This window comes from Salvelinus sp. IW2-2015, unplaced genomic scaffold (assembly GCF_002910315.2).
Source record: "Salvelinus sp. IW2-2015 unplaced genomic scaffold, ASM291031v2 Un_scaffold1532, whole genome shotgun sequence".
Lineage (NCBI taxonomy): Eukaryota > Metazoa > Chordata > Actinopteri > Salmoniformes > Salmonidae > Salvelinus > Salvelinus sp. IW2-2015.
In genome coordinates, this window is record NW_019942969.1 from 112564 (window position 1) to 136772 (window position 24209).

At 43.1% G+C, this 24209-nt stretch overlaps 1 protein-coding gene across 1 annotated transcript in view; it reads right to left on the bottom strand.

The window, feature by feature from the left end:
* Nucleotides 1–24209, bottom strand: part of LOC112071146 (transient receptor potential cation channel subfamily M member 5-like) — a 56388-nt gene that overhangs the window by 28888 nt on the left and 3291 nt on the right. The window contains 13 exon segments of the mRNA XM_070439272.1: nucleotides 845–957; nucleotides 1195–1340; nucleotides 1770–1899; nucleotides 5266–5394; nucleotides 10636–10737; nucleotides 10932–11249; nucleotides 11625–11743; nucleotides 11841–11943; nucleotides 12195–12434; nucleotides 12529–12593; nucleotides 15449–15626; nucleotides 16093–16262; nucleotides 18768–18854. Of these exon segments, the coding sequence (XP_070295373.1) occupies nucleotides 845–957; nucleotides 1195–1340; nucleotides 1770–1899; nucleotides 5266–5394; nucleotides 10636–10737; nucleotides 10932–11249; nucleotides 11625–11743; nucleotides 11841–11943; nucleotides 12195–12434; nucleotides 12529–12593; nucleotides 15449–15626; nucleotides 16093–16262; nucleotides 18768–18854 (1900 nt within the window).

Sequence of the window (24209 nt, forward strand, 5' to 3'; positions counted from 1 at the left end):
GTGGTTAGCTAATAGAAATACATATTGTGTCTTCCCTGTAAAACATTTTAAAAATCAGAAATGATGTCTGGATTCACAAGATGTGTATCTTTCATCTGGTGTCTTGGACTTGTGATTTCATGATATTTAGATGCTAGTATTTACTTGTGGCGCTATGCTAGGCTATGCTAGTCAGCTTTTTTACTGATGAGGGTGCTCCCGGATCCGGGATGAGTACTAAGTAGAAGCTAGGGCTAAGTTCATCGTTAGAACCTTGTTTTTCCATGATTCCAACAGCTCACCCAAGCGTTTTGATCTAAATCGCAAGTCAAAACGAAATTGTAACATTTGGTCAAAAATAAGGCCTAGATTTTTTTTGGTTGAAGTTTAAATGAACAAATCAAATCAGAATGGAGACCCATTGAAATCCCTTAGAATGTATGTGTTGCCACACTAGGGTCAGGCACTACTCAAAGCAAATGTAGGGGGGGACATGTCTCCCCTGTTCCCTGGCTCCTACGCCTTTGGTTGAGAGCTACTTCCAAACTAAATGGTACGTTGTCACAAAAGTACAGTAGATGGAGCGAATTTGGAGTGGCAGTTCTTTTTTCCTGTGAGCGGTGAGTGTTTTTAGCGAAGCCCGGGAATGTGGACGTTAAGCGATGAGCGGGATTTCCGACCGCTCAACTCCGCTCACATCCTCTGTTAGTAAAGTATTCTAGTATAGTAAAGTTTACTACAGTATTCTATTGTAGTACTGTAGTATTCTATAGTAAACTGTAGCATTTGTTCAAAGTGGGCAGCCAATCTTCTCTATATCTTAATGCTTAATGGATTGGAAATTCTCAGACAGGCAGCCACTAACCTGAAGCTGATGAGGTTGGTGTAGATGAGGGGGGGTAAGAAGAAGGTGAGGATCAGTTTCCAGACCTCCGTGCTCCTCTCCATGTCTCCCCACCAGATCTGAGACAGCAGAGACTGCCAGGCGAAGAGGTAGGAACAGAGTTAGTCCTGAGAAACTTCAATTAACCACCCCCCACATTCTAATACACACACTCTGGAAATCTGGTTAGTTTTATAAAGATAAATGTGAACATACAGATCACACGTACACACAGATCACACGTACACACAGATTCACACAGAGATTCACACACATACGCACGCACGTGCGCACACACACCTTGACCTTTGATCCCTTGGTTTAATACAGACCTGCAAGCCATCGTGACTGAAGAAGAGGCGGGCATCGGCTGCGGTGGCCATCTCCAGACAGGTAGCTTCGCCCCACACCAGAGACTGCCTTATAAGGAGGTTGAAAGAGCGACTCTCACTGCTCTGATAGCATTCACTGAACATATCTAGAGAGACAATTAAAGGGTTAATACTCAACACACTGAACAAGTCTAGAGAGAGGAAACAGGTCACAGGTTTTCACATTAGGTTTCCCATTAGGAACAAGGGGTGCAAATTGGTTTGCTTCCATCCTCATCCTACAGGCCTTGAGTGTGAAAACATTGCAAATGGCCCCAGACTGGGATGCCCTCCAGCAGACTTTTCGAACAGGTGGTCCCTTGCATTCTGATCCGGAGCCGCTACTAGGCATTATGGGGTATAACTTCACTCACAAAATACAAGATGCTCACTTGTATGCAAAACAGATAAATGCCCCTAGGCATTACTTGGATACATTGACTGTCTAAGCTTTAATTGGGGAATCAGGATGTCAGGGAGCAGCCCATCACATGAAGTATCAAACTAGCTAAACATTTGGAATAAGGCTCGCCCACCATTGGCCAAGTTCTCAAACTTCTGTGCTAGCTCCTTCATAGAGAGCTTGGACGCCGTCTCACTCTCAAGCTTAGACAGCTCCCTTAGAATCTTACAGCCTGCCAGAGCACTGAGGACAGACTCCCCTGCCTAGAGAGAGAGAGAAAGCAAGAGCGAGTGAAAGAGCGAGAGAGAGAAAGAAAAAGGGGATTGTTTTAACATCAGTAACATGTCAGAGTTCCGGTTCCGGTGGCATGCATTGAAACGCTTGGCTTTCTTGTGGCTTTCGTTTGCAAAGGAACTATGAATTAACTGACTTATTTTCAAATAATTGTCAACACATACAGTATCATCACATTAAAGTGTGGGACGTTCACTGTATTACAAGGAACAATAGCAGGTCTATTTCGCTCCAGCAGCATATCCTGTCTGTTCACAATTCACCTGTGGTAACATGGTGGCTTTCAACACCAGACAACAAAAAGAGTTGACCACTACCATGAGAGATTGATTATGAGGAAATAACATCTGCTCTCGAGGGAAGGGGGGTGGATAGGGAGGGGAGAATTGTTCACAGTGGGGTTTCAGGGTGGGGAACCACTAAGGGGTGGGTTTCCCTGTGGGTCCTGCTTTTTGTTTCACATCCATGGGCTTATTAACACTTCATTTGTTAACGACGGCAACGCTAGCTCTTCTCTCTTGGAATCTAGAAGGCCCAAACTGTCCTATTAAACGTTCCAGCTGTCTTGATATCCCAGCAACAAACCATGTTGATATAGCAACGCTCCAAGAAATGCACCTTTTCCAAATGGACTCACATAGAATAGAGAACCATTTGTACAAACTGGCTGCTTTTTCATCAGCCCCATTCAAAACTAAAGGTGTAATCATAATGATACATAAGAAACAAAAATTACCTTCTTGGGTAAAGGTGAATCACTTCCCTTAAATGTATCCATAATGGAAAGAAAATTGCCTTTATTAATGTGTATGCTGTCTGTTAGAATTAACTGAAATCCATCTGGTTATTGGGACAGACATGAATGTAATTTTGGACGTGGCGGCAAAAATCTAATAAAACCAACTACAATCCACATGCAACCAAGGCTCTCTAGCATATACTCTCTGATTACAATCTCATTTATGCCTGGCAAGCACCTAATCCTAAAGCAAAAGGGTACACTTTCTACTCAAACAGGCATTGTCATGAATCAATTTCATACTATTACCTACACCTCTATTTTCTTTAATCAATAAAATAGAAATTCGATATATGAGCTTGTCTGACCACCACGCTTACTCCTGCCAACTTCAAATGTCAGAATCTCCTAAAAGAACCACAAGATGGCGTTTCAATGTTTCATTACTACAAAATCCTACATTCTGTGATCAATTTGAAATTGAACTAATGAATTCATAATGATCAATAAAATTCAGGTGATGACCCCGGGATTCTATGGGATGCCACCAAAGGTTTTATTAAAAATAACGCAATTGCATCTTGGTCGACTAAATCACAAATAAAGAATGTCAGATTTGTAAATGTTCTTAACCATGTTAGAGCGTTCTCAACAAATACTATTTTCAGACCAGGTAGTTATTACTCTTTACAAAATCAAGACAGAACTTAATTTATTGATTAGCCAGAACAGAATTTGAATCGAATAAGACCATTACTTCCATGGTAATCGTCCCAGTCATTTACTGGCCAACAAGCTAAGCCGTAATGATCAGTTAGCTGATATAGAAACTTTTAAAATCTGAAACAGGGGAATTACAATCAGAAACCAAATTAATCAAAGATTCTCCCACTTCTATACAGAAATTGTACAGCTTTGATTGTAAATCCAAACCAAGCCAGATTAAGTCCTTTCTAAATTACTTAAGAACGCCTTACCGGGAGCCCAAATCTCTCTGAATGAATTCAAAAGGGCATTGGATAGCATAAATAAAGGCAAATCGCCTGGATGGGACAGTGTTCCTCCTGAGGTCTATTTAACATTTTTGAATCAATAAAGTCCACTATTGTTCAAAATGATTAATACAGCCATTCACAAAGGTTCATTTGGGAGAGATGTGAATACAGTACTAGTTTAGCTAATTATCTTAGATACTTCATCAGAAACCACAGCTTTTTGGGCTATATTATTTCTCGATGCAGAAAGAGCTTTCGATAGACTAGAATGGTCATATCTCTGGTCTGTCTTAGAACATATGGGAATTAGATCCAATTTCATTAATATGATTCAAATACTATATGCAATCCTTCAGCCTTAGTTATAACAGGCAATATCTGCTCTTCTCCGTTCAGAATCACTAGAAGAAGCAGACGAGGCGATCCAATTTCATCTTTGCTATTATTTTATTATCCATGGACTCTTGGCCCAGGCAATTCGTCAATCGATGGAAATAACACAAATGTTCCTCAAATTTACTGATCACTTCATCTCATTATATGCAGACGATATTTTACTATATCTAGACAATGTACCTCAATCGCATTGGAGATCATAGATAAATTCAGCTCCATATCCATATCAAATATATTTCATTCCTTAGATAAAACCACTGCCAGAAACGTTAATAGAATGCTCAAATCAATTCAATCCAACCTCAGTAGATTAAATAATATCCCAGTTTCTTTAACTGGCAGAATATCTGTAGTCAAAGTGAATATATTGCCATGGCTGAATTTCCGTAGTTCAATGCTTCCCATGGCACCCCCAGCCCCTAAATCAGTTAGGCACATTCCTTAATATGATGTGGGAGTGCCCTGCAGTTAAATGCTTCTGGGGCAAAGCTATAAAATGTATTTTGAAGTACATGAATTTAAATATTCAATGCATTGCATCTATTATGTTACTTAACTAATGATAGCCTGGACAAAGCATTGACTGTAAAGAACAATCTCAGCTAAAGCCCCCCATCTATCCATCTATCTATTTAGACTTTTGTTACTTTCTTTGCTTTCAGGCACATGGGGAAGGCGTGGTACGGGGTGGGGGGTCTCTGATCATTGTGCGGGGAGGGCGTGGGGGATTGGGGGGGAATGTAAGGGGAGACTCAGGGGATGGATGGGTGGGAGGGGGACTGATAAGCAACCTCGGTTGCTGGGGCTGGGTGGTAGCAGAGGGAGGGGCAGACATGCTTCCTTCTGGGTGGGCAGGGGCTAGGCGGGGTGTGGAACTGACGTGGGGAAATGGGCTTGGGGTGATCTTTTGTATTTATTTTCTTTGATTGTTTTTGTTCCTGTATAACCCCCTCCCCCCCGCCTCTAGGAAAAGAATTGATCAAAATAAATGAAAAATCGTGTCCCAAATAAAGAAAAAGGGGATAGAGATGCAAAAATAGAGATGCAAAAATGTGTCTGCATTGATAAAGTTCTGAGCGTCAAGCATCCAACCATTTGAGAGTAATTGTTCATTGTTGTCATTACGGCTGCCTGGACCCATACATTCTTAACTGACTTACCTCGTCAGATAAAAGTTTAATAAAATCATTAATTAATACAATTACCATCTCCCAGAAGTAGACAGCCATCTCGCTGCGATTCTGCAGCACAGCCCAGATAAACAGAGAGGCCCAGGGATAGACACAGTGCTGCTCCCTATACGGACAATCCCCCAGTAACAACTTATTCACTTGCTGAGAGAGGGGAGAGAGGGATACAGTACATTAAGAGAGATAGGGTGAGAGTAAATACAGCTTGGTTAGCACAGCAGTCACAGTTACATTCTATGGCCAGTGATAAAGTGGTATCACCGTAGCAGCGTTGATAACTCAACTATATTGGTGGAGTCTACAGGCCTAGTAAGTAGGCCTAGTTAGTACACATTTACATTTTAGTCATTTAGCAGACGCTCTTATCCAGAGCGACTTACAGTAGAGTGCATACATTTTATTACATTTTTTACATACTGAGACAAGGATATCCCTACCGGCCAAACCCTCCCTACCGGCCAAACCCTCCCTAACCCGGATGACGCTATGCCAATTGTGCGTCGCCCCACGGATCTCCCGGTTGCGGCCGGCTGCGACAGAGCCTGGGCGCGAACCCAGCCCAGCGTGGGCGTGAACCCAGAGACTCTGGTGGCGCAGCTAGCACTGCGATGCAGTGCCCTAGACCACTGCGCCACCCGGGAGACACATCACTGGACCTTGTCATTGACAACAGATGCTCTGGTAGTGCCCTAAACGCTCTTAGAAAAAAAAGTTACAAAAATCTAATCAAATGTTTTGTCACATGCACAGAATACAGGGGGTATAAACATGACCGTGAAATGCTTGCTCATGAGCCCTCCCTACAACGCAGCCCTCCCTACAACGCAGAGTTAAAAAAAATATATATACGAATATTTTAAAAAATAAGACAAGGAACAAAATACACAAATATGAAGCTATATACTGGGAGTACCATCAGCCCACGATGACCAATAAGGTATATCTGTGGTAGATATGTACATGGAAGGCAGGGTAAAGGACTAGGAATCAGGATAGATAATAATAAGGTATGTGAGGTAGATATGTACATGAAGGCAGGGTAAAGGAACTAGAATCAGGATAGATAATAATAAGGTATGTGGAGGTAGATATGTACATGAAGGCAGGGTAAAGGACTAGGAATCAGGAATAGATAACAATAAGGTATATGTGGTAGATATGTACAATTGAAGGCAGGGTAAAGGGACTAGGAATCAGGATAGATAATAATAAGGTATGTGAGGTAGAGATATGTACATGAAGGCAGGGTAAACGACATAGGATCAGTGATAGATAATTATAAAGGTATGGTGAGGTAGATATGTACATGAAGGCAGGGTCTCCCTCAACAACTTTAAAATCTGCGTATCCGAGACGCTAACCGATCGCTGCCAGCTGTACATAGTCCATCTGTAAACTACCACCCAATTTACCTACCTCACCCCCCATACTGCGCTTTATTTATTACTTTCTGCTCTTTTGCACACCGAGTACCAATATCTCTTCTTTGCACGTGATCATCTGATGATTTATCACTCCAGTGTTAATCTGCAAAATTGTAATATTCGATTTATTGCCTACCTCATGTTTTGCACACATTGTGATATTAGATTCTCTTTTTTTCTACATGTTATTGACTGTGTTTATTGTTTACTTCCCGATGTGTAACTCTGTGTTGTCTGTTCACATGCTATGCTTTATCTGGGCCAGGTTCCGCAGTTGCAAATGAGAACTTGTTCTCAACTAGCTACCTGGTAAAACAAAGGTGAAATAAGAAATTTTAAAAAAAAAGGGACTAGGAACTCAGGATAGATAAATAATATAGGTAGTGTAGGTAGATATGTACATGAAGGCAGGTAAGAGGAACTAGGAATCAGGGATAGATAACAATAGTGTATGTGAGGTAGATAAGTACATAAAGGCAGGGGTAAAAGGGCATAGGCAATCAGGTATGATAATAATAAGGACTGTAGGTAGATATGTACATGAAGCAGGGTAAAGGAACTAGGAATCAGGATAGATAATAATAAGGTAGTGAGGTAGATATGTACATGAAGGCAGGGTAAGGGGATAGGAATCAGATGTAGATTTAATAAGGTATGTGAGGTAGATATGTACATGAAGGCAGGGTAAGAGGGACTTAGGCACAGGATAGTCAATAGATGGAAATAATAAGGTATGTGAGGTAGATATGTACATGAAGGCAGGGTAAAGGGACTAGGCATCAGGATAGATAATAATAAGAGTAAAATAAAGAACAGAGTAGCAGCAGCATGTAATGAGTGTGAAAGTGTGTGTGTGGCATCACTATGCGCACATGTGTGTGCATTTGTGTGAAAGTGTAGTGTGTGAGTGTATATACAGTATGGCGTATATACACAGTGTACAAAACATTATGAACACCTTCCTAATATTCAGTTGCACCCCCTTTTGCCCTCAGAACAGTCTCAATTTGTTTGTGCATGGACTACAAGGTGTCAAAAGCATTCCACAGGGATGCTGGCCCATGTTGACTCCAATGCTTCCCACAGTTGTGTCAAGTTGGCTGGATGTCCATTGGGTGGTGAACCATTCTTGATACACACGGGAAACTGTTGACTGTTGCGCCTGGCACCTACTACCATACCCTGTTCAAAGGCACTTCAATATTTTGTCTTGCCCATTCACCCTCTGAATAGCATACATACAAAACCCATGTTTCAATTGTCTTACGGCTTAAAAATACTTCTTTAACCTGTCTCCTGCCCTTCATCTACATGGATTAAAGTGAATTTAACAGGTGACATCAATAAGGGATCATAGCTTTCACCTGGATTCACCTGGTCAGTCTATATCATGGGAAATCAGGCATTCCAATTTTTTACTCAGTATACAGCAGGGGTTGGAACCGGTTTAGGGAGCAGAACAACATTACTCAAGCAACAGAAACGGAGCCTGGAACAACAGTGATCTATACTGTTCCAGAACAGAACCGTTATTTTAAAAGAATGTGAACCGGTTAATATCATTATTTTATGTTCAAGGCATTTTTTCTAGACCCACAAAAAAACACAATAAAGCACCCATGCAAAACCCTCAGTCACTCAGAAACGTATTCCAGTGTCTGCTTGCAAGCTGAAAATCTTTGTCAGTGTGTGCGCGCGCGTGTTTAGGCTACAAACATTATAATCGTGATTCAGAAGATAGGGAAAGAGATCTTTTATTAGCTTCTGATATAGAGGTCCTTGATGGCAGGGAGCTCGGCCCCAGTAATGTACTGGGCTGTCCACACCACCCTCTATCGCGGTTGAGTGCGAGCATTTTCCATACCAAGCGATGTTGCAGCCAGTCAAGATGCTCTCGATGCTTCAGCTGAAAAACTTTTTGGCCCATGCCAAATCTTTTCAGCCTCCTGAGGGGGAAGAGGCTCTGTCCTCTTCACGACTGTGCGGGTGTGTGTGGACCATGTTAAGTCCTTAGTGATGTGGACACCAGGGAACTTTAAACTCTCAACCCGCTCCACTACAGCCCTGCCAGCAGTCTTTTTCCTGTAGTCTACGATCAGCTCTTTGGTCTTGGGACGTTGAGGGAGATGCTGTTGTCCTGGCACCACACTGCCAATTCTCTGATGATGGTGTTGGAATTGTGCGTGGCCACACAGTCATGGGGGAACAGAAAGTACAAAAAGGGGCTGAGCACACACCCCTGATGGGCCCCCATGTTGAGGGTCAGTGTGCCAGAGGTGTTGTTGCCTACCCTCACCACCTGGAGCTAGCCTGTCAGGAAGTCCAGTTGCAGAGGGAGGCGTTCAGTGATGAGCTGATGAGCTTGGAGGGGAATATGGTGTTCAACGCCAAACTGTTGTCTCGGAACAGCATTCTCACATAGTTATTTACCCTCTTGTCCAGGTGGGAGAAAGCAGTGTGAAGTGCAATTGAGATATCGTTATCTGTGGATCTGTTGGGGAGGTATGCAAATTAGAGTGGGTCCAGGGTTTCTGGGATGATGGTGTTGAGGTGTGTCATGACCAGCCTCTCAAAGCACTTCATAATTACAGATGTGAGTGCTACGGGACGATAGGCATTTAGACAGGTTACCTTGGAGTTCTTGGGAACAGGGACAATGGTGGTCAGCTTGAAACATGTTGGGATTACAGACTGGGACAAAGAGAGATTGAAAATGTCAGTGAGACACTTGCTAACTAGTCTGCGCATGCCCTGAGAACCCGTCCTGGTATTCCATCTGGCCCTACGGCGGTTTAAAAATGGTACTCATATCGGCAAACAGAGAGCGAGATCACTATGAATTCCAATAGGAATTACACATCACTTTACAAGCCAGCATAATGTGATTTGCAGGCCTAATGTGGCCTGTAAACCAGGAGCTTCAGACCACTGTGTTAGGYTATATAGGCCCTCAAAGTAAGGCATTATGATATACAGCATGTAATGTATTGTCAAAAAGAGGTGGTTCATTTTAAAGGCTAATAAGGCTGGTAGTGTCACGCCCTGACCATAGTTTGCTTTGTATGTTTCTATGTTTTGTTTGGTCAGGGTGTGATCTGAGTGGGCATTCTATGTTGTATGTCTGGTTTGTATATTTCTATGTGTTTGGCCTGATATGGTTCTCAATCAGAGGCAGGTGTTAGTCGTTGTCTCTGATTGGGAACCATATTTAGGTAGCCTGTTTTGTCATTGTGGGTTGTGGGTGATTGTCTATGTTAGTTGCTTGTGTCAGCACATTTCTTATATAGCTTCACGTTCGTTGTTCGTTTATTGTTTTGTATAGTTTGTTTAGTGTTCTCTGTTTATTAAATTCATGATGAACACATACCACGCTGCATTTTGGTCCTCCGATCCTTCCAACTACTCCTCCTCAGACGAGGAGGACGAAGAACGTGACAGGTAGAACCGTTCAAAGATAAAAGGGTTCTTGTTAGAACTTTTCATAGAGGATTCTAGGAAGAACCTTCCCACTGGGCAAAAAGTGGTTGAATCAATGTTGTTTCTACATCATTTCAAGAAAACAATTCTATGTGATGAAGTTGATTCAAATGGGAAAAACTGATTGGATTTGCAAAAAGTCATCAAGGTAAGGGAATTTAGTATTTTTTTCACCTTACTTCTAACCTAAATACAATGTCATGGTGACATTTGTTCTTGATTTTACGTTGAATTCAAGTTAGTTGACAACTCAACCAAATGTAAATCAAAAATAGATATGGAACTGACGTCTGTGCCCAATGGGTTTAGACGATAAATGGGGTTCCTGGTAGAACCATTTATTTAACGGTTCTAGATATAACCAAAAAGGGTTTCCATATGGAGACAAGCCGAAGAACCCTATATGGTTCTACTTAGCAACTTTATTTCTGAGAGTGTATAGGGGATAGAGTGCTATTTGGAACGCAGCTATGGCAGCCACTACCTTCAGTGTTCTCCAGGTGCTGGTGCTCTGGTCCAAACCCAGAGGACTGTAGTAGAAGGGCTGACATACATCTCCCAGGATGTCCCATAGTAGCCGCGACACCTGGAGGGAGAGGCGAGTCACATATAACTGAGAACAAAACACCTAAATTAGAGGAAATGCGCCTCAACTCCACACAGAGCAAATGACCCCATACCTCCCCTCTCACCCCTCCTATTTGACCAATTCACCATGTAATTTCTCAATAAATACCTAGTCATTTCTGTACCATAAAATAAAGTGCAACCCCTCCTAACCTCATACAAGCTGAGCTCTTTGGCAGAGGAGGGTCCTGATATGGGGCTCATATGGCTCTGGGGCCTCTTGAGGGGTGTAGGCTCGTCCAGAGAGCAGGGGACAGTGGGAAGGGATCTGGCCAGGCTCTGCCTCTCTGTGAGGTGTCGCTGGAGAAGCGTGTAGGCCAGAGAGCTGTTGGACAGCGAGCGGTACAGGCCCTCCAGACGCTGGTAGGTCAGGTAGTCCAGGATGTTGAGACCATTCTCGGTGAAGAGACGTACAAACTGGGGCTTGTTGTTGATCAGTGCGTCCGTCATGGAGTCCTCCAGGTCCTCGTACTGCGGGAGGATGGGAGGACGTTTTTATAAACATATCTCTGTCTGTCTGTCAAAAGTGAAGCAATAACATCCTGCCGAGTGAGAAAATAAAGGAACGCTTCACAAAATGGAAATTGTTTTGATTTCCAACTTCCCTTCAACACCAGCCTACTTCTCTGTATTGTTCCAATTTCCCTTCAACACCAGCCTACCTTCTCTGTATTGTTCCAATTTCCAATTTGTGAAGCCGTTCCTTATGTTCCTCATGTTATCAGATACAGAGAAGTTGGAAAGTCTGTCTGTCGTTTTGAATAGAATAAATGCCCTGTCAACTAAATAACATAAAAGAAAATAAATGGAGTTAAACAGTGGTGTCAGAAGTGAGGAGCAGCTCACTCTCCATTGGATGTCTCCGTTGAAGAGTTCACTGTTAGCGATGTCCACCCTGTTCCAGGCTACTGCAAGCTTCAGCTCCTCTGTGTACTCACTGGCGTCGCTGGACACACGTTTACTGGCTGACAGAAATTACATTGAACGAGTGAATAGTTTGACCAGGATCACGTTCAACATATTTGTCAACAGACAGCAAACGCACAACTCACGCACACCTACCTCTGACCAGAGCCTTCAGTAGCACTGTGTCAAAATCATCAGGACTGTCCTGCTCCCCGTGGAACACTGTGATCAGATCTCTGTTCTGATAGATACTCAGAGCCTGGGGAAAGAAAGAAAACAAAGGAGAGAGAAAGAGGAGAGAGAGACAGAGAGGGCGGAGAGAGACAGAGAGGGGAGAGAGAGACAGAGAGGGGAGAGAGAGACAGAGAGGGGAGAGAGAGACAGAGAGGGGAGAGAGAGACATAGAGGGGAGAGAGAGACATAGAGGGGAGAGAGAGACAGATGAGAGGAGAGAAATAAGCAGTATGATGAAGTGCTTACTCACACACACCCCACCCATCCCACACGCACCCTGTCCACAAGCTTCTCCCGGTCTGCCTCGGCAGGGAAGTGCCTCTTGACCCTCTCACGGGTCCATTCGCGCAGCTCCGCGCTGGGGCTCTCGCTCCCCTCACCCTCTGGCGGGGGAGAGGTGCGGCTCATGGGCACAGCTGACAAGGCATCCAGCAGCTCACAGATAAGGTCTGCCGCTGGACCAGAACCATTCAACACCAGCCAGGGAGTAGCCTTCCTCAGAGAGAGATCCACCCTCTGGGGGGAGGGAGAGAGTGTTTGGGGGGAGAAGGGAATGTTCTGGACATGGACAGTAAAGTTAAGTGATGATAGTGATGTTGTATTAACTTACCTTCAGCATGGCAGCTTCCCCTGAGATGAGCATACACAGCACAGGAATCTCTATACTGCCACTACCTGGAAGATAACAGGTACAGGGAAGGGGTGTGGGGAGAAATCCATCAAATTATTATCAAGTTTTTAGTCATGAGTGATTGATCAGATGTCATTGTGAATGTCCATCATATTAATGTCAATGTGTGAATGTTTCATGATTTACTACTCATATGAATATCCACAAGCATTGTAGGTTTAGAACAGTTAGTTAAACGTATTTCCTTATTAAAAAATATTTTTTAAATTGTGGCGCTTCATGATAGTGCATGTTATGCTTGCGCAGAGCAAATATTTGCAGTGAGTATTATTATTATCATCATTATTTTCTTCAGGGGATCTAATAATTTGGCCAGGTGAAAATGTAGCTATTTGAACGTGCATATCATGATCTGACATAATGGTAGCCTCATTTTTGGGCTTTACTTTTGAGATGTGCTAACATATTTTCAGAATTTCAAGCATTTTGAATGAGGAGCCATTTGGAGCTAAATGACGGGGCTCTTATACAAAAACGGAGTAATATAATGTGGCCCACATAAAATACTCAGAATGCCCATGACTAGGAGAGATTGCAAGTCAGAAGAGCAGTGGACTTGAACCCATGCCAACTCTGTTAGCCTAGGCTGTGCATGTGTGTCGGGGTCCGCGGCTTTAACCGTTGGACCAGACAGGCCATGTGATGTGTAATTCCGGCCAGAGTGAGACTATACAACAATTGGCACTTTGAATCACCCGCATTGAGAATGACTGCCAGGGCTAGGAAAATGTATCGAGACTACCTAAATCATATAACTGGAACAGCCATCTCAGAAACAGGTGCAAAAAGTCCAATTACTAACAGATTGGGTTAGTTTAGATATTTTTTTTATGTTTGTGTAATCAACCAATCAATGTACATGCAAAAACACAGGTATTGAAAGAAAAAACAACTGAAAATCAACCTCCAATAGAGCATGCTGGGAGAGACTGTATGATAATGATAGGCATGGTTTTGAGCAAACATACATTTGTAATTTTACTCAACAAGCTTGTTCAAATTCGTCTCACTTCGAATTTGTTGATTGAATGTACAATTGTAAGGCAAACAAATGAGATGTTATTGGTCACATACACGTGTTTAGTAGATGTTATTGCGAGTGTAGTGAAACAGCTGCAATAGGATTGGGAGTTTGCTCAACATTTGGGCATACAGTATAGCTGAACCAACATACAGTGTTGCCTACCAAAGGCAAATATGAATGTAATTTTACTTTTTCAAATTCAGCTCACTTTGAACAGGGTTTGTTGAGTAAACAAACTTTATTAGCTCAAATTCTTGTCCATTTGAAGTCCACGCAACTCACAGAATAACGCTGTTGGTTATGTTGGCTTTTTTACAGTGTATAAATGCAAGCAAATCTCCTCTTCTCTTTTGTGACCGATCCATCGGGGGACATATTAAAATTGGATTGATACAGAGAAGATTAGCATGGTCTTCCTGCGCATGCACCAGAATGATGTGCTCTCCCCACTATTTATTGTTTCTGCAGTGATGATTCACCATCTTCAGACAATGATTGTGTAACTTATTTGTAGATAATCTTTGTTTGAAGATCAAAAAGCAGTAGTAGCAGTATGCAAATCAGAGAGCCAATTGAACGTCTTTTTCACCAATGAGATTCAATTCCCAACGTTCACCAAAAAGAGCCTTTCATTCGCGAACGACCCATCACTAATCTCTCCTACCGTTCCTGTCTCCACTTCACTATCCAATCTCAATAAAAACAATCCCCTGTCCCCCAAAAAAGGAATTACACATCACTTTGCTTAATGTGACTTGCAGGCTTGATGTGGCATGTAAACCAGGAGTTTCAGACCACTGCATTAGGGTGTAACTGGGCCTTCAAAGAAAAACCTTGTGATTACAATGGGAAATATGCAAATAAGGTAGACTAAATTCTCAAGTTGAATTGTATATTCACTCAACCTAAAATTCCAAGTTGAGTGAATATACAAATAAAACTTGAGAATGTATGTTGGTTCAGCTATATGCCCAAATGTTGAGCAAACACAATCCTATTGCAGCTGGTTGCCTTACAATTGTATGTTGAATCAGCATAGTTTATTTTTTACAGTGTAGCCATGATGTCAACAACAGAAACTCCCATTGGTTGCTCACCAGATGAGTTCAACTTTGGATGAACTGTCAAACATTGTTAGTCTTTCTTACTGAAATATATAAATAACCCAACAAATATACTCAACACAAAAGCATTACATGAGCATCACTGAGTTTTATAGGCTATATCATATCGCAAAGGACGTTGGGTGTAAAATGTAGATGAAAACTCGTACTTGAACGTTACGAGAATTAAATAATGTTTTATACTTGTAAATAGGTGGGAATAGGATAGGGGCTTTAGATGGCAGATAATGACCACTCCATAGACAGCATAACTTTGGCTTACCGTAACCTCACACTTGCCTTAACCGTAACCTCACACTTGCCGTAACCGTAACCTCACACTTGCATGCTGAAATCTGTGCACTAGAAACATGATTGCAGATTTTATTTAAAGTCACACTGTGATCTGAACTTAGTACACCTTCAATGGGCGGCTTGAACATGCTGCACTTCACCTGTACACCTGTAATATATTTGATAAACGTTTAGGAGATGGGGCCTAGTCTTACCAGTATGTATGTATTTATTTAACTAGGCAAGTCAGTTAAGAACAAATTCTTATTTTCAATGACGGCATAGGAACAGTGGGTTAACGGCCTTGTTCAGGGGCAGAACTCAGGGATTTGATCTTGCATTCGGTTACAAGTCCAACACTCTAACCACTAGGCTACCTGCCGTGTGTGTGGTGTGTGTGGTGTGTACTGTGTCTCACCCCAGATGCCAGTGCACTGGTGTGAGATGTAGTCTTCCATCTTGGACCTGAAGGCAGTATCCCCTCCCCGCCGGCCTACACTCCCATCATCCACCAGCAGGAAGGCCTGGTAGTTATTATCCAGGCAGCACGAGTCACGGGATGCGTTCTGGACATAATACCGCGCTGGGAAACTACCCTGAGAGAGGAGGAGGAGGGGGGAGAAGATAGAGAGAAAGAGAGGGGGGTGGGAGCAAGGGTAGAGAAGGGGATCAGCGAAGGTAAAGCGAGAGGGGAGGGGGAGAGAGATCAAGGTAGAGAAAATAAAGGAGGGGGAGAGAAAAAGAGAGGTCATTGTGATTACCATCCATTGTGTATTACAATGTCCTTGTTGTTACTAATTACATTTCCTGTGGTTTTGCTTGGCTGAGTGAGAGAGGGTGAGAAGAAAAAAGTGGAGAGATTAAGGAAAGTGAAGGACATTCATTTATTTGTATACAGTGTCAGTGTACAGTTGTGTGCTCCTGTGCCACCTTATGTGTGTGCGTCTGTGCATGTTAAATTCTGTATACATTGAACATTGTGTGTGTGTGTGTGTGTGTGGTCATGACATGTGTGCGTCTATTCATGTGTGTGTAAGTGTATTTGTGTTTCTGAGCGTGTACCTGTGTGTTAACTAGCTGCTCTCTGTTATGCACCAGCCCCCAGGGAGCCACGCCCACAGCAATGACTTTCTTCTGGGAGAGGGAGGAAGCCGCAGCAGCATGATCTCGCACTGCCTCCCCAACACAACGACCCACCCCCTCCCTCAGCCCCCCCGTCACTATCCACGCCCCTGGGAGAGAGAGGGAGTGAGAAAGAGAAGAGGGAGAAATGCAGGGAGAGAAGGGGGAGGGGAAGAGAGGGAAGTGAGAGAAATGTTAATGACACAATAGGTACATTTTTAGAATGAGTATGTAATCCCTGCAGGAATTGAACCCACAACCTTGGAATAGCAAGCACCACATGCTTACCAACTAAACAACAAAGAATCAGACAATAAACAATATACAGATAAGGAGCAGGAACCTGTTGGTTAAAATCAAATCAAATTGTATTAGTCACATGCGCCGAATACAACAGGTGTAGTCCTTACAGTGAAATGCTTACTTACGAGCCCCTAACCAACAATGCAGTTTAAAAAAATACAGATAAGAAATAAAAGTGACAAGTAATTAAAGAAGGGCACTGAAAATATGTGAGATGCATCCATCCTTTAAAAGTCCATTTGTCCATTTAACGGCAGTGAAAGACGACGTCAAATCAGTGTTTATGTATTGGAATCAGGCCTAGAATGGGTTCTCTTTCAAATACTGAATTTGAATGCTCACTTATGCCCCTATATGAAACTACTGTTCAGTATATCCTGTTCCTTCTCTGGATCAGCTGTCATCTGACCTACTGGTTTGCCTCTTACCATTGCTGTGTCTGCAAACTTTATTCTGCTTTATGGCTGAACTTGCTTATTTCCCTGCCTTGATTTAATGAACCTGGCCTAGGTGGTCATGTGTCCTGTGAATATCTAACCAGTACAGCTAGAAGAGGAAACGCAGAGCTTCAAAATGCTACAGTATATCATACACTGTAGTTGGAGGAAACATGGGAAGGTTATGCTGCTTTGAAAGATAATAAACCTGTAAATCCACTTAGGGGACATGTAGGAGAAAAAGCCTTTCAAAGTCTCTTCTTTGTTTACGTCCCTTCAGCGTTGTTCACACCTGCATTGTTCAAACCGCACTTAGCCCCAACCACGCATGTTAGTCCGCATGTGAGTCAGCATGGCATTGTCCTCCAGAAACTAGTCTCTCCAGTTCCTACTCTAGTCTCCAGCTAATTTATTACCTGATTTACTTAACAAAAGGCACATCTCCAAAAGTGGTCCAGGTGTAATCTGACATGGCACAAGTGGGGGGGTCCTCTTTTGTTCTCTATTGCTCCCCTATTGTTCCTCAAGCAAGGAGGAATGCCAATGACATCAGAGGGAACCATCAGGCCAACTCCTCCAAAAGTTTGTACTTTTGTCTAAAAAACGATTTTGCTCAAAACATATATTTATTTTTAGGTTACTGTATTTATAAGTGGGATGTTGTTTTTAAAAGTAAAAAAAATAACTGGAGTGCATCTTTAAAAGGAATCAGAAATACTGTTAGAATGTTTTTCAATTGACTGCCATTGGCCCAAATAAAGAAGTAAACATTGGCTGTTAATAACATGTTTTTTTTCACATGGTTGGTGTCACGACAAGATTCAGATATAAAAATGGGGCATTGGGCCAAAAAAGTTTGGGAACCTCTGTACTATAGTATTTACTGTACTGTTTTTACAGACTAGTACGGTATACTATAGTTTTTACTGTAGAGTTTTTGCAGACTGTAATATACTGTAGTATGTACTGTAGTGTTTTTGGGGACATAACTGTAGTATTTACTAACATGTTTTGTTTTATTATCTTTGACATAGAAGTAGGGGCCTTTCTCCTTCAGGAAACCTACTGGACAAATACTACTCTGAACAAAAATATAAATGCAACATACTACAATTTCAAAGAATTTACTGAGTTACAGCTCATTTGGAAAACAGTTGATTGAAATAAATTCATTAGGCCTTAATCTATGGATTTCACATGACCTGGAATACAGATATGCATGTCTTGGTCACAGATCAGGCGTGGATCAGAAAACCAGTCAGTATCTGGTGTGACCACCATTTTCCTCATGCAGCACGACACATCTCCTTCGTATACAGTTGATCAGGCTGTTGATTGTGTCCTGTGGAATGTTGTCCCACTCCTCTTCAATGGCTGTGAGAAGTTGCTGGATATTGGAGGGAACACGCTGACGTACACGTCGATCCAGAGCATTTCAAATGTGCTCAATGGGTGACATGTCTGGTGAGTATGCAGTCCATGGAAGAACTGGGACATTTTCAGCTTCCAAGAATTGTGTACAGATCCTTGCGACATGGTATTGTACATTAATCATGCTGAAACATGAGGTGATGCCGGCGGATGAATGAGACGACAATGGGCCTCAGGATCTTGTCACGGTATCTCTGTGCATTACGATTGACATTGATAAAATGCAATCATGTTCATTGTCTGTAGCTTATGCCTGCCCATACCATAACCCCACCGCCACCATGGGGCACTCTGTTCACAATGTTGACAGCAACAAACCGCTCGCCCACACGATGCTATACACGCTGTCTGCCATCTGCCCAGTACAGTTAAAACCGGGATTCATCCGTGAAGAGCACACTTCTCCAGCATGCAAGTGGCCATCGAAGGTGGGCATTTGCCAACTGAAGTCGGTTACGATGCCAAACTTCAGTCTGGTCAAGACCTTGGTGAGGAAGACGAGCATGCCGATGAGCTTCTCCGAGACGGTTTCTGACAGTTTGTGCAGAAAGTTTTCAGTTGGAGAAACCCACAGTTTCATCAGCTGTCCTGGTGGCTGGTCTCAGACAATCCTGCAGAATCTGGATGTGGAGGTCCTGGGCTGGCGTGTTTACACGTGGTCTGTAGTTGGGAGGCCGGTTGGATGTACTGCCATTTTTCATGTGGGTTTGTAAGGAATTATCTGTTTTTGGTCACATTACTTCTCAAAAACGCACCACTAATGTTCATACAGTGAGCCTGTAGAAGGGGCTCTGGTCTCAATTACTCTGAGAGGCAGGCCTGTCGTGACCAGATGTAACCTCTCATGGGCCAGGCCCAGAGGGCCATGGTCTATGGGTAAGGTTGATACATTTCTCTGTTTCCCTGGGTCAGGAGATCCGTGCGTAACGGGAGTTTCCAGGGCTCGTTGCAAAGCATAAGAATGATCTCTGCTAGCCAGAGCTTGCCTGGCCATGGAGGGACTACCGAGATAAGGGAGAAGCCTACTTCCCTCACTCTGGCTGGAGTGGGGAGTAGGGCTGTTGCGGTGACTGTATTACCGCCACACCGGCCGTCACAGTCACGGTAATTAGGCTTCTCCAAGCTGTGATGCTCCTCTGTCCCTCTAATCACTCTGACATCAATGCAAATGTAATCGAAATTCTAATCAAACACTACATGAGAGCCCATGAGCCCAAAACGGCCTCCATTAAAAAGAGGAGAATCCCATCAGCTTTCTATAAGCTAGGCCTTCTATATTTATTTATCAACTTTCCTGCTTATCTTTACAACAGGAGTATAGCTTACCTAGCTGGCATGAAAATGAACCACAGGAAAAGCGTCCTCCATTCGCTATTTAAGTGCAGAGATGACATGTATTTTTCCCCCTGCTTCAATACAGGTGCATGATAATGGTCCATTCTAAATCAAAACGAATTACACACATATAAACTCAGCAAAAAAAAGAAACGTCCCTTTTTCAGGACCCTGACTTTCAAAGATGATGTGTAAAAATCAAAATAACTTCACAGATCTTCATTGTAAAGGGTTTAAACACTGTTTCCCATGCTTGTTCAATGAACCATAAACAATTAATGAACATGCACCTGTGGAACGGTTACAGACGGTAGGCGATTAAGGTCACAGTTAGGACACTAAAAAGGCCTTTCTACTGACTCTGAAAAACACAAAATAAAGATGTCCAGGGTCCCTGCTCATCTGCGTGAATGTGCCTTAGGTATGCTGCAAGGAGGCATGAGGACTGCAGATGTGGTCAGGGCAATAAATTGCAATGTTCGTTCGTACTGTGAGACGCCTAAGACAGCGCTACAGGGAGACAGGACGGATAGCTGATCGTCCTCACAGTGGCAGACCACGTGTAACAACATCTGCACAGGATCGGTACATCCGAACATCACACCTGCGGGACAGGTACAGGATGGCAACAACAACTGCCCGAGTTACACCAGGAACGCACAATCCCTCCATCAGTGCTCAGACTGTCCGCAATAGGCTGAGAGAGGCTGGACTGAGGGCGTGTAGGCCTTTTGTAAAGCAGGTCCTCACCAGACATCACTGGGAACAATGTCGCCTATGGGCACAAACCCACCGTTGCTGGACCAGACAGGACTGGCAAAAAGTGCTCTTCACTGACGAGTCACAGTTTTGTCTCACCAGGGGTGATGGTCAGATTCGCGTTTATCGTCGAAGGAATGAGCGTTACACTGAGGCCTGTACTCTGGAGCGGGATCGATTTGGAGGTAGAGGGTCCGTCATGGTCTGGGGCGGTGTGTCACAGCATCATCGGACTGAGCTTGTTGTCATTGCAGGCGATCTCAAATCTGTGTGTTACAGGGAAGACATCCTCCTCCCTCATGTGGTACCCTTCCTGCAGGCTCATCCTGACATGACACTCCAGCATGACAATGCCACCAGCCATACTGCTCATCCTGTGCGTGATTTCCTGCAAGACAGGAATGTCAGTGTTCTGCCATGGCCAGCGAAGAGCCCAGATCTCAATCCCATTGAGCACATCTGGGACCTGTTGGATCGGAGGGTGAGGGCGAGGGCCATTCCCCCCAGAAATGTCCGGGAAGTTGCAGGTGCCTTGGTGGAAGAGTGGGGTAACATCTCACAGCAAGAACTGGAAAATCTGGTGCAATCCATAAGGAGGAGATGCAGTACTTAATGCAGCTGGTGGCCACACCGGATACTGACTGTTAATTTTGATTTTGATCCCCCCTTTGTGTGGGGGTATGTGAAGAAATAGCCTAATAGTTTATCAACATTTTACGCTAAACGTCCTGATCTGTTGCGTCAGCCTCATTGCATAAAAAAGTTTTTATTGATGCTAATGGTTGTATTGATTTGGGATCTATCGCATCCCACAACTGTCCCAGACTATGTTTGGAATATTTATTTCTCACACAGAATAGGTCAACTTTTGTAATATGCGGTATAGTAGATTGACATAGGCTCGTGCTTTTGCTGTTCGTTAGGCCTACTCATCTTGTTGGCTGACGAAAATTAAAATGTGGACAGTTCTTCCAATATCTTCAATATGCACCTCGGAATTGGATAAGGACATGCCCAGTTATGTCCCTGATGTGTCTGTCTTCACTTGTAGCCTGTGAGAAAGACCCGATCACGTGATGGAGAGCCTCAGGGAGAAGGTCTGCAAAAGGCATTGATTTTTTTAGGGTGCATTATGGCCACACAAAGGGGCTGCCGCCGGGATATTCGAGGCATTATCAAGTGCTTCTCAAATTGTGAATGAGAGAATGATGAAGTGTGTAAAGCCTTCAAATCATCATTAGAGTCGCATCATGCAGCCTTGCAATGTATTAAAAATCTAAACATATAGCCCAACATTTGTAGAACAACTAAAGTTACATTAATAACTCTAAATAAGTGGTTCCCAACCTTTTTCGGTTAATGTACCACCAACTGAATTTTGCTCTGCTCGGGGTACCCCTGAAGTACCCCCTCATGTGCATTTTAACAGTAGGTCTATGGTCTCATGAGTCTTCTCAAGTACCCCCCGTGGATAGGCCAAGTACCCCCAGGGGTCCTAGTACCCCTGGTTGGGAACCATTGCTCTAAATGAATCATATAGGAGTATATAGGATCATATAGCACTATTTCTTTGTTAACCTCTCTACACAGAATAGCTGCATGTACACACTCCCTCAAATTGTTTGGAGAAAATACCCTTTCTATTTTATTCAGCTTTGTTCAATTGTATTCTTCATACTATAAAATAATGCCATGGAATTCTAAGCTAATCTTGTCTGCTAAATGAACTAGTGTAGCCCACAGCCATATGGCATAGCCAGATCAGAAAAAACTCAGAGTATGCTATTCTGTTCTGAATACACTACATTTTCTTCATATCATGTTTCTTTAGACATGTCTAAAATAATAATGGATTATTGTGATGGTGTAGGCTATATTACATGGATTATTAGACTTTTAAAATGTAGATGTTCCAAAGATCTCCATCAGTGCTTGTAGGAAGCCAGGAGATGCAAATGTGTTTATGTTAATTAATGATCAATTACCGTGAGACCGACAGTTATTTGATTGACAATCACAGGCGGACAAAATGTCTGACCGCCACAGCCCTATTGGGGAGTATGAGTCCTGTAGGGGAAAAAGCATAGAGCAGAATGAGAGAGTCCAGTCCTATTGGGGAGTATGAGTCCTGTAGGGGGAGAAGCGTAGAGCAGAATGAGAGAGTCCAGTCCTATTGGGAGTATGAGTCCTGTAGGGGAGAAGCGTAGAGCAGAATGCGAGAGTCCAGTCCTATTGGAGTATGAGTCCTGTAGGGGGAGAAGATAGAGCAGAATGCAGAGAGTCCAGTCCTATTGGAGTATGAGTCCTGTAGGGAAAAAGCATAGAGCAGAATGAGAGAGTCCAGTCCTATTGGGAGTATGAGTCCTGTAGGGGGAGAAGCGTAGAGCAGAATGAGAGAGTCCAGTCCAGAGGTGCATAACCTGATATCGGCAAAGAAATACGGGTAATGTGCCTTTTCAGCGATGCAAAGAGATCTATGATGCTTGTCTGCATTTCTTCTCGATTCCCTCTGGACAATAAGTCCACTCCTACATTTAGTACACCAAGGACATGAGTCAGCGTAAGGAAAGTGATTGGAGTTTTCTCCAAGAATAATTGCCGCTAGGCTGTGAACAAGTGCAAACCTGCCGATTGACACTACTGCGTGCCAAGTAGTGTTGTCACAAAACCAAGAATTCGAACATAATTTGACTTTGATATCAGGTTTAGTACACCAAAACGATAGCACGCAAAAAAGGAAAATTAGGCAGACAAAGTGACAGGAATGGCCACGTTGATCCAGACAGATTCTTTGAGTCAATATTACATTACGTACATTTTTCAAAGATAGCCATGTATGCATTAATTAATCAATTATACCATCATATAATCAATTTGACTTTGTTTACAAGCTAACCTACATAAACATAATGGCAATTGAATTTAATTGTAAATTGCTATTGATAAACTGGGTAATCCAGATTGAAACCTTTATTTAACTAGGCAAGTCAGTTAAGAACAAATGCTTTTTACAATGACAGCCTACACCGGCCAACCCAGACAACGCTGGGCAATTGTGCGCCGCCCTACGGGACTCCCAATCACGGCCGGGCCTGGAATCAAACCAGGGTGACTTGTAGTGACACCTCAAGCACTGAGATGCAGTGCCTTAGACGCGCTGCGCCACTCGGGAGCCCAATAGAGGTGAATGCATTTTCAATAGGAGTGTGTTCATGTATTGAGTTATTCAGCTTGTTTTGGCTGATTTCATGGGGTTACAGACGAAAAAGTATCTATTTCTGTCCATTTGGGACGTATGTTATTGTACTGATCAACAACATTTGCATAGAAGAAGCAATCTCTTCTTTTATAAAAGTGTGCGCTGTCTCTAAGACCTAATGARATCATTCACACACACAGTGAGAGAGACGGGAGGTGAGGGCATAGACATTAAAACCAGTAGATAGTGATAACGTTGATGTCATCCACGTATTCCTATAGATAACTCCCGATGGCGCATGAAGCCGAAAGTATTTGAATTTGAAGCGCGCCATATTGCTGAATGGGGCTGAATGGCAACCAAAAACAAAATCGCTAACGATCATGGTGAAAGTGGCCGTAACTAGCAAAGGATCATGGTCGATGTAGTCGATTTCATCCTGCCTGAGAGAGTCAACCCAACCGGGAATAAGCCTCCTCGTAGCCTGCCGGCCTGTGATTGGTCTGTGTCAGCACGTGGTCCTGTGTGAAGACAAATGTAGTAGTCAGAACGGATCACTATTTAATTAAATATCACGATTTGTAGTGAACTTT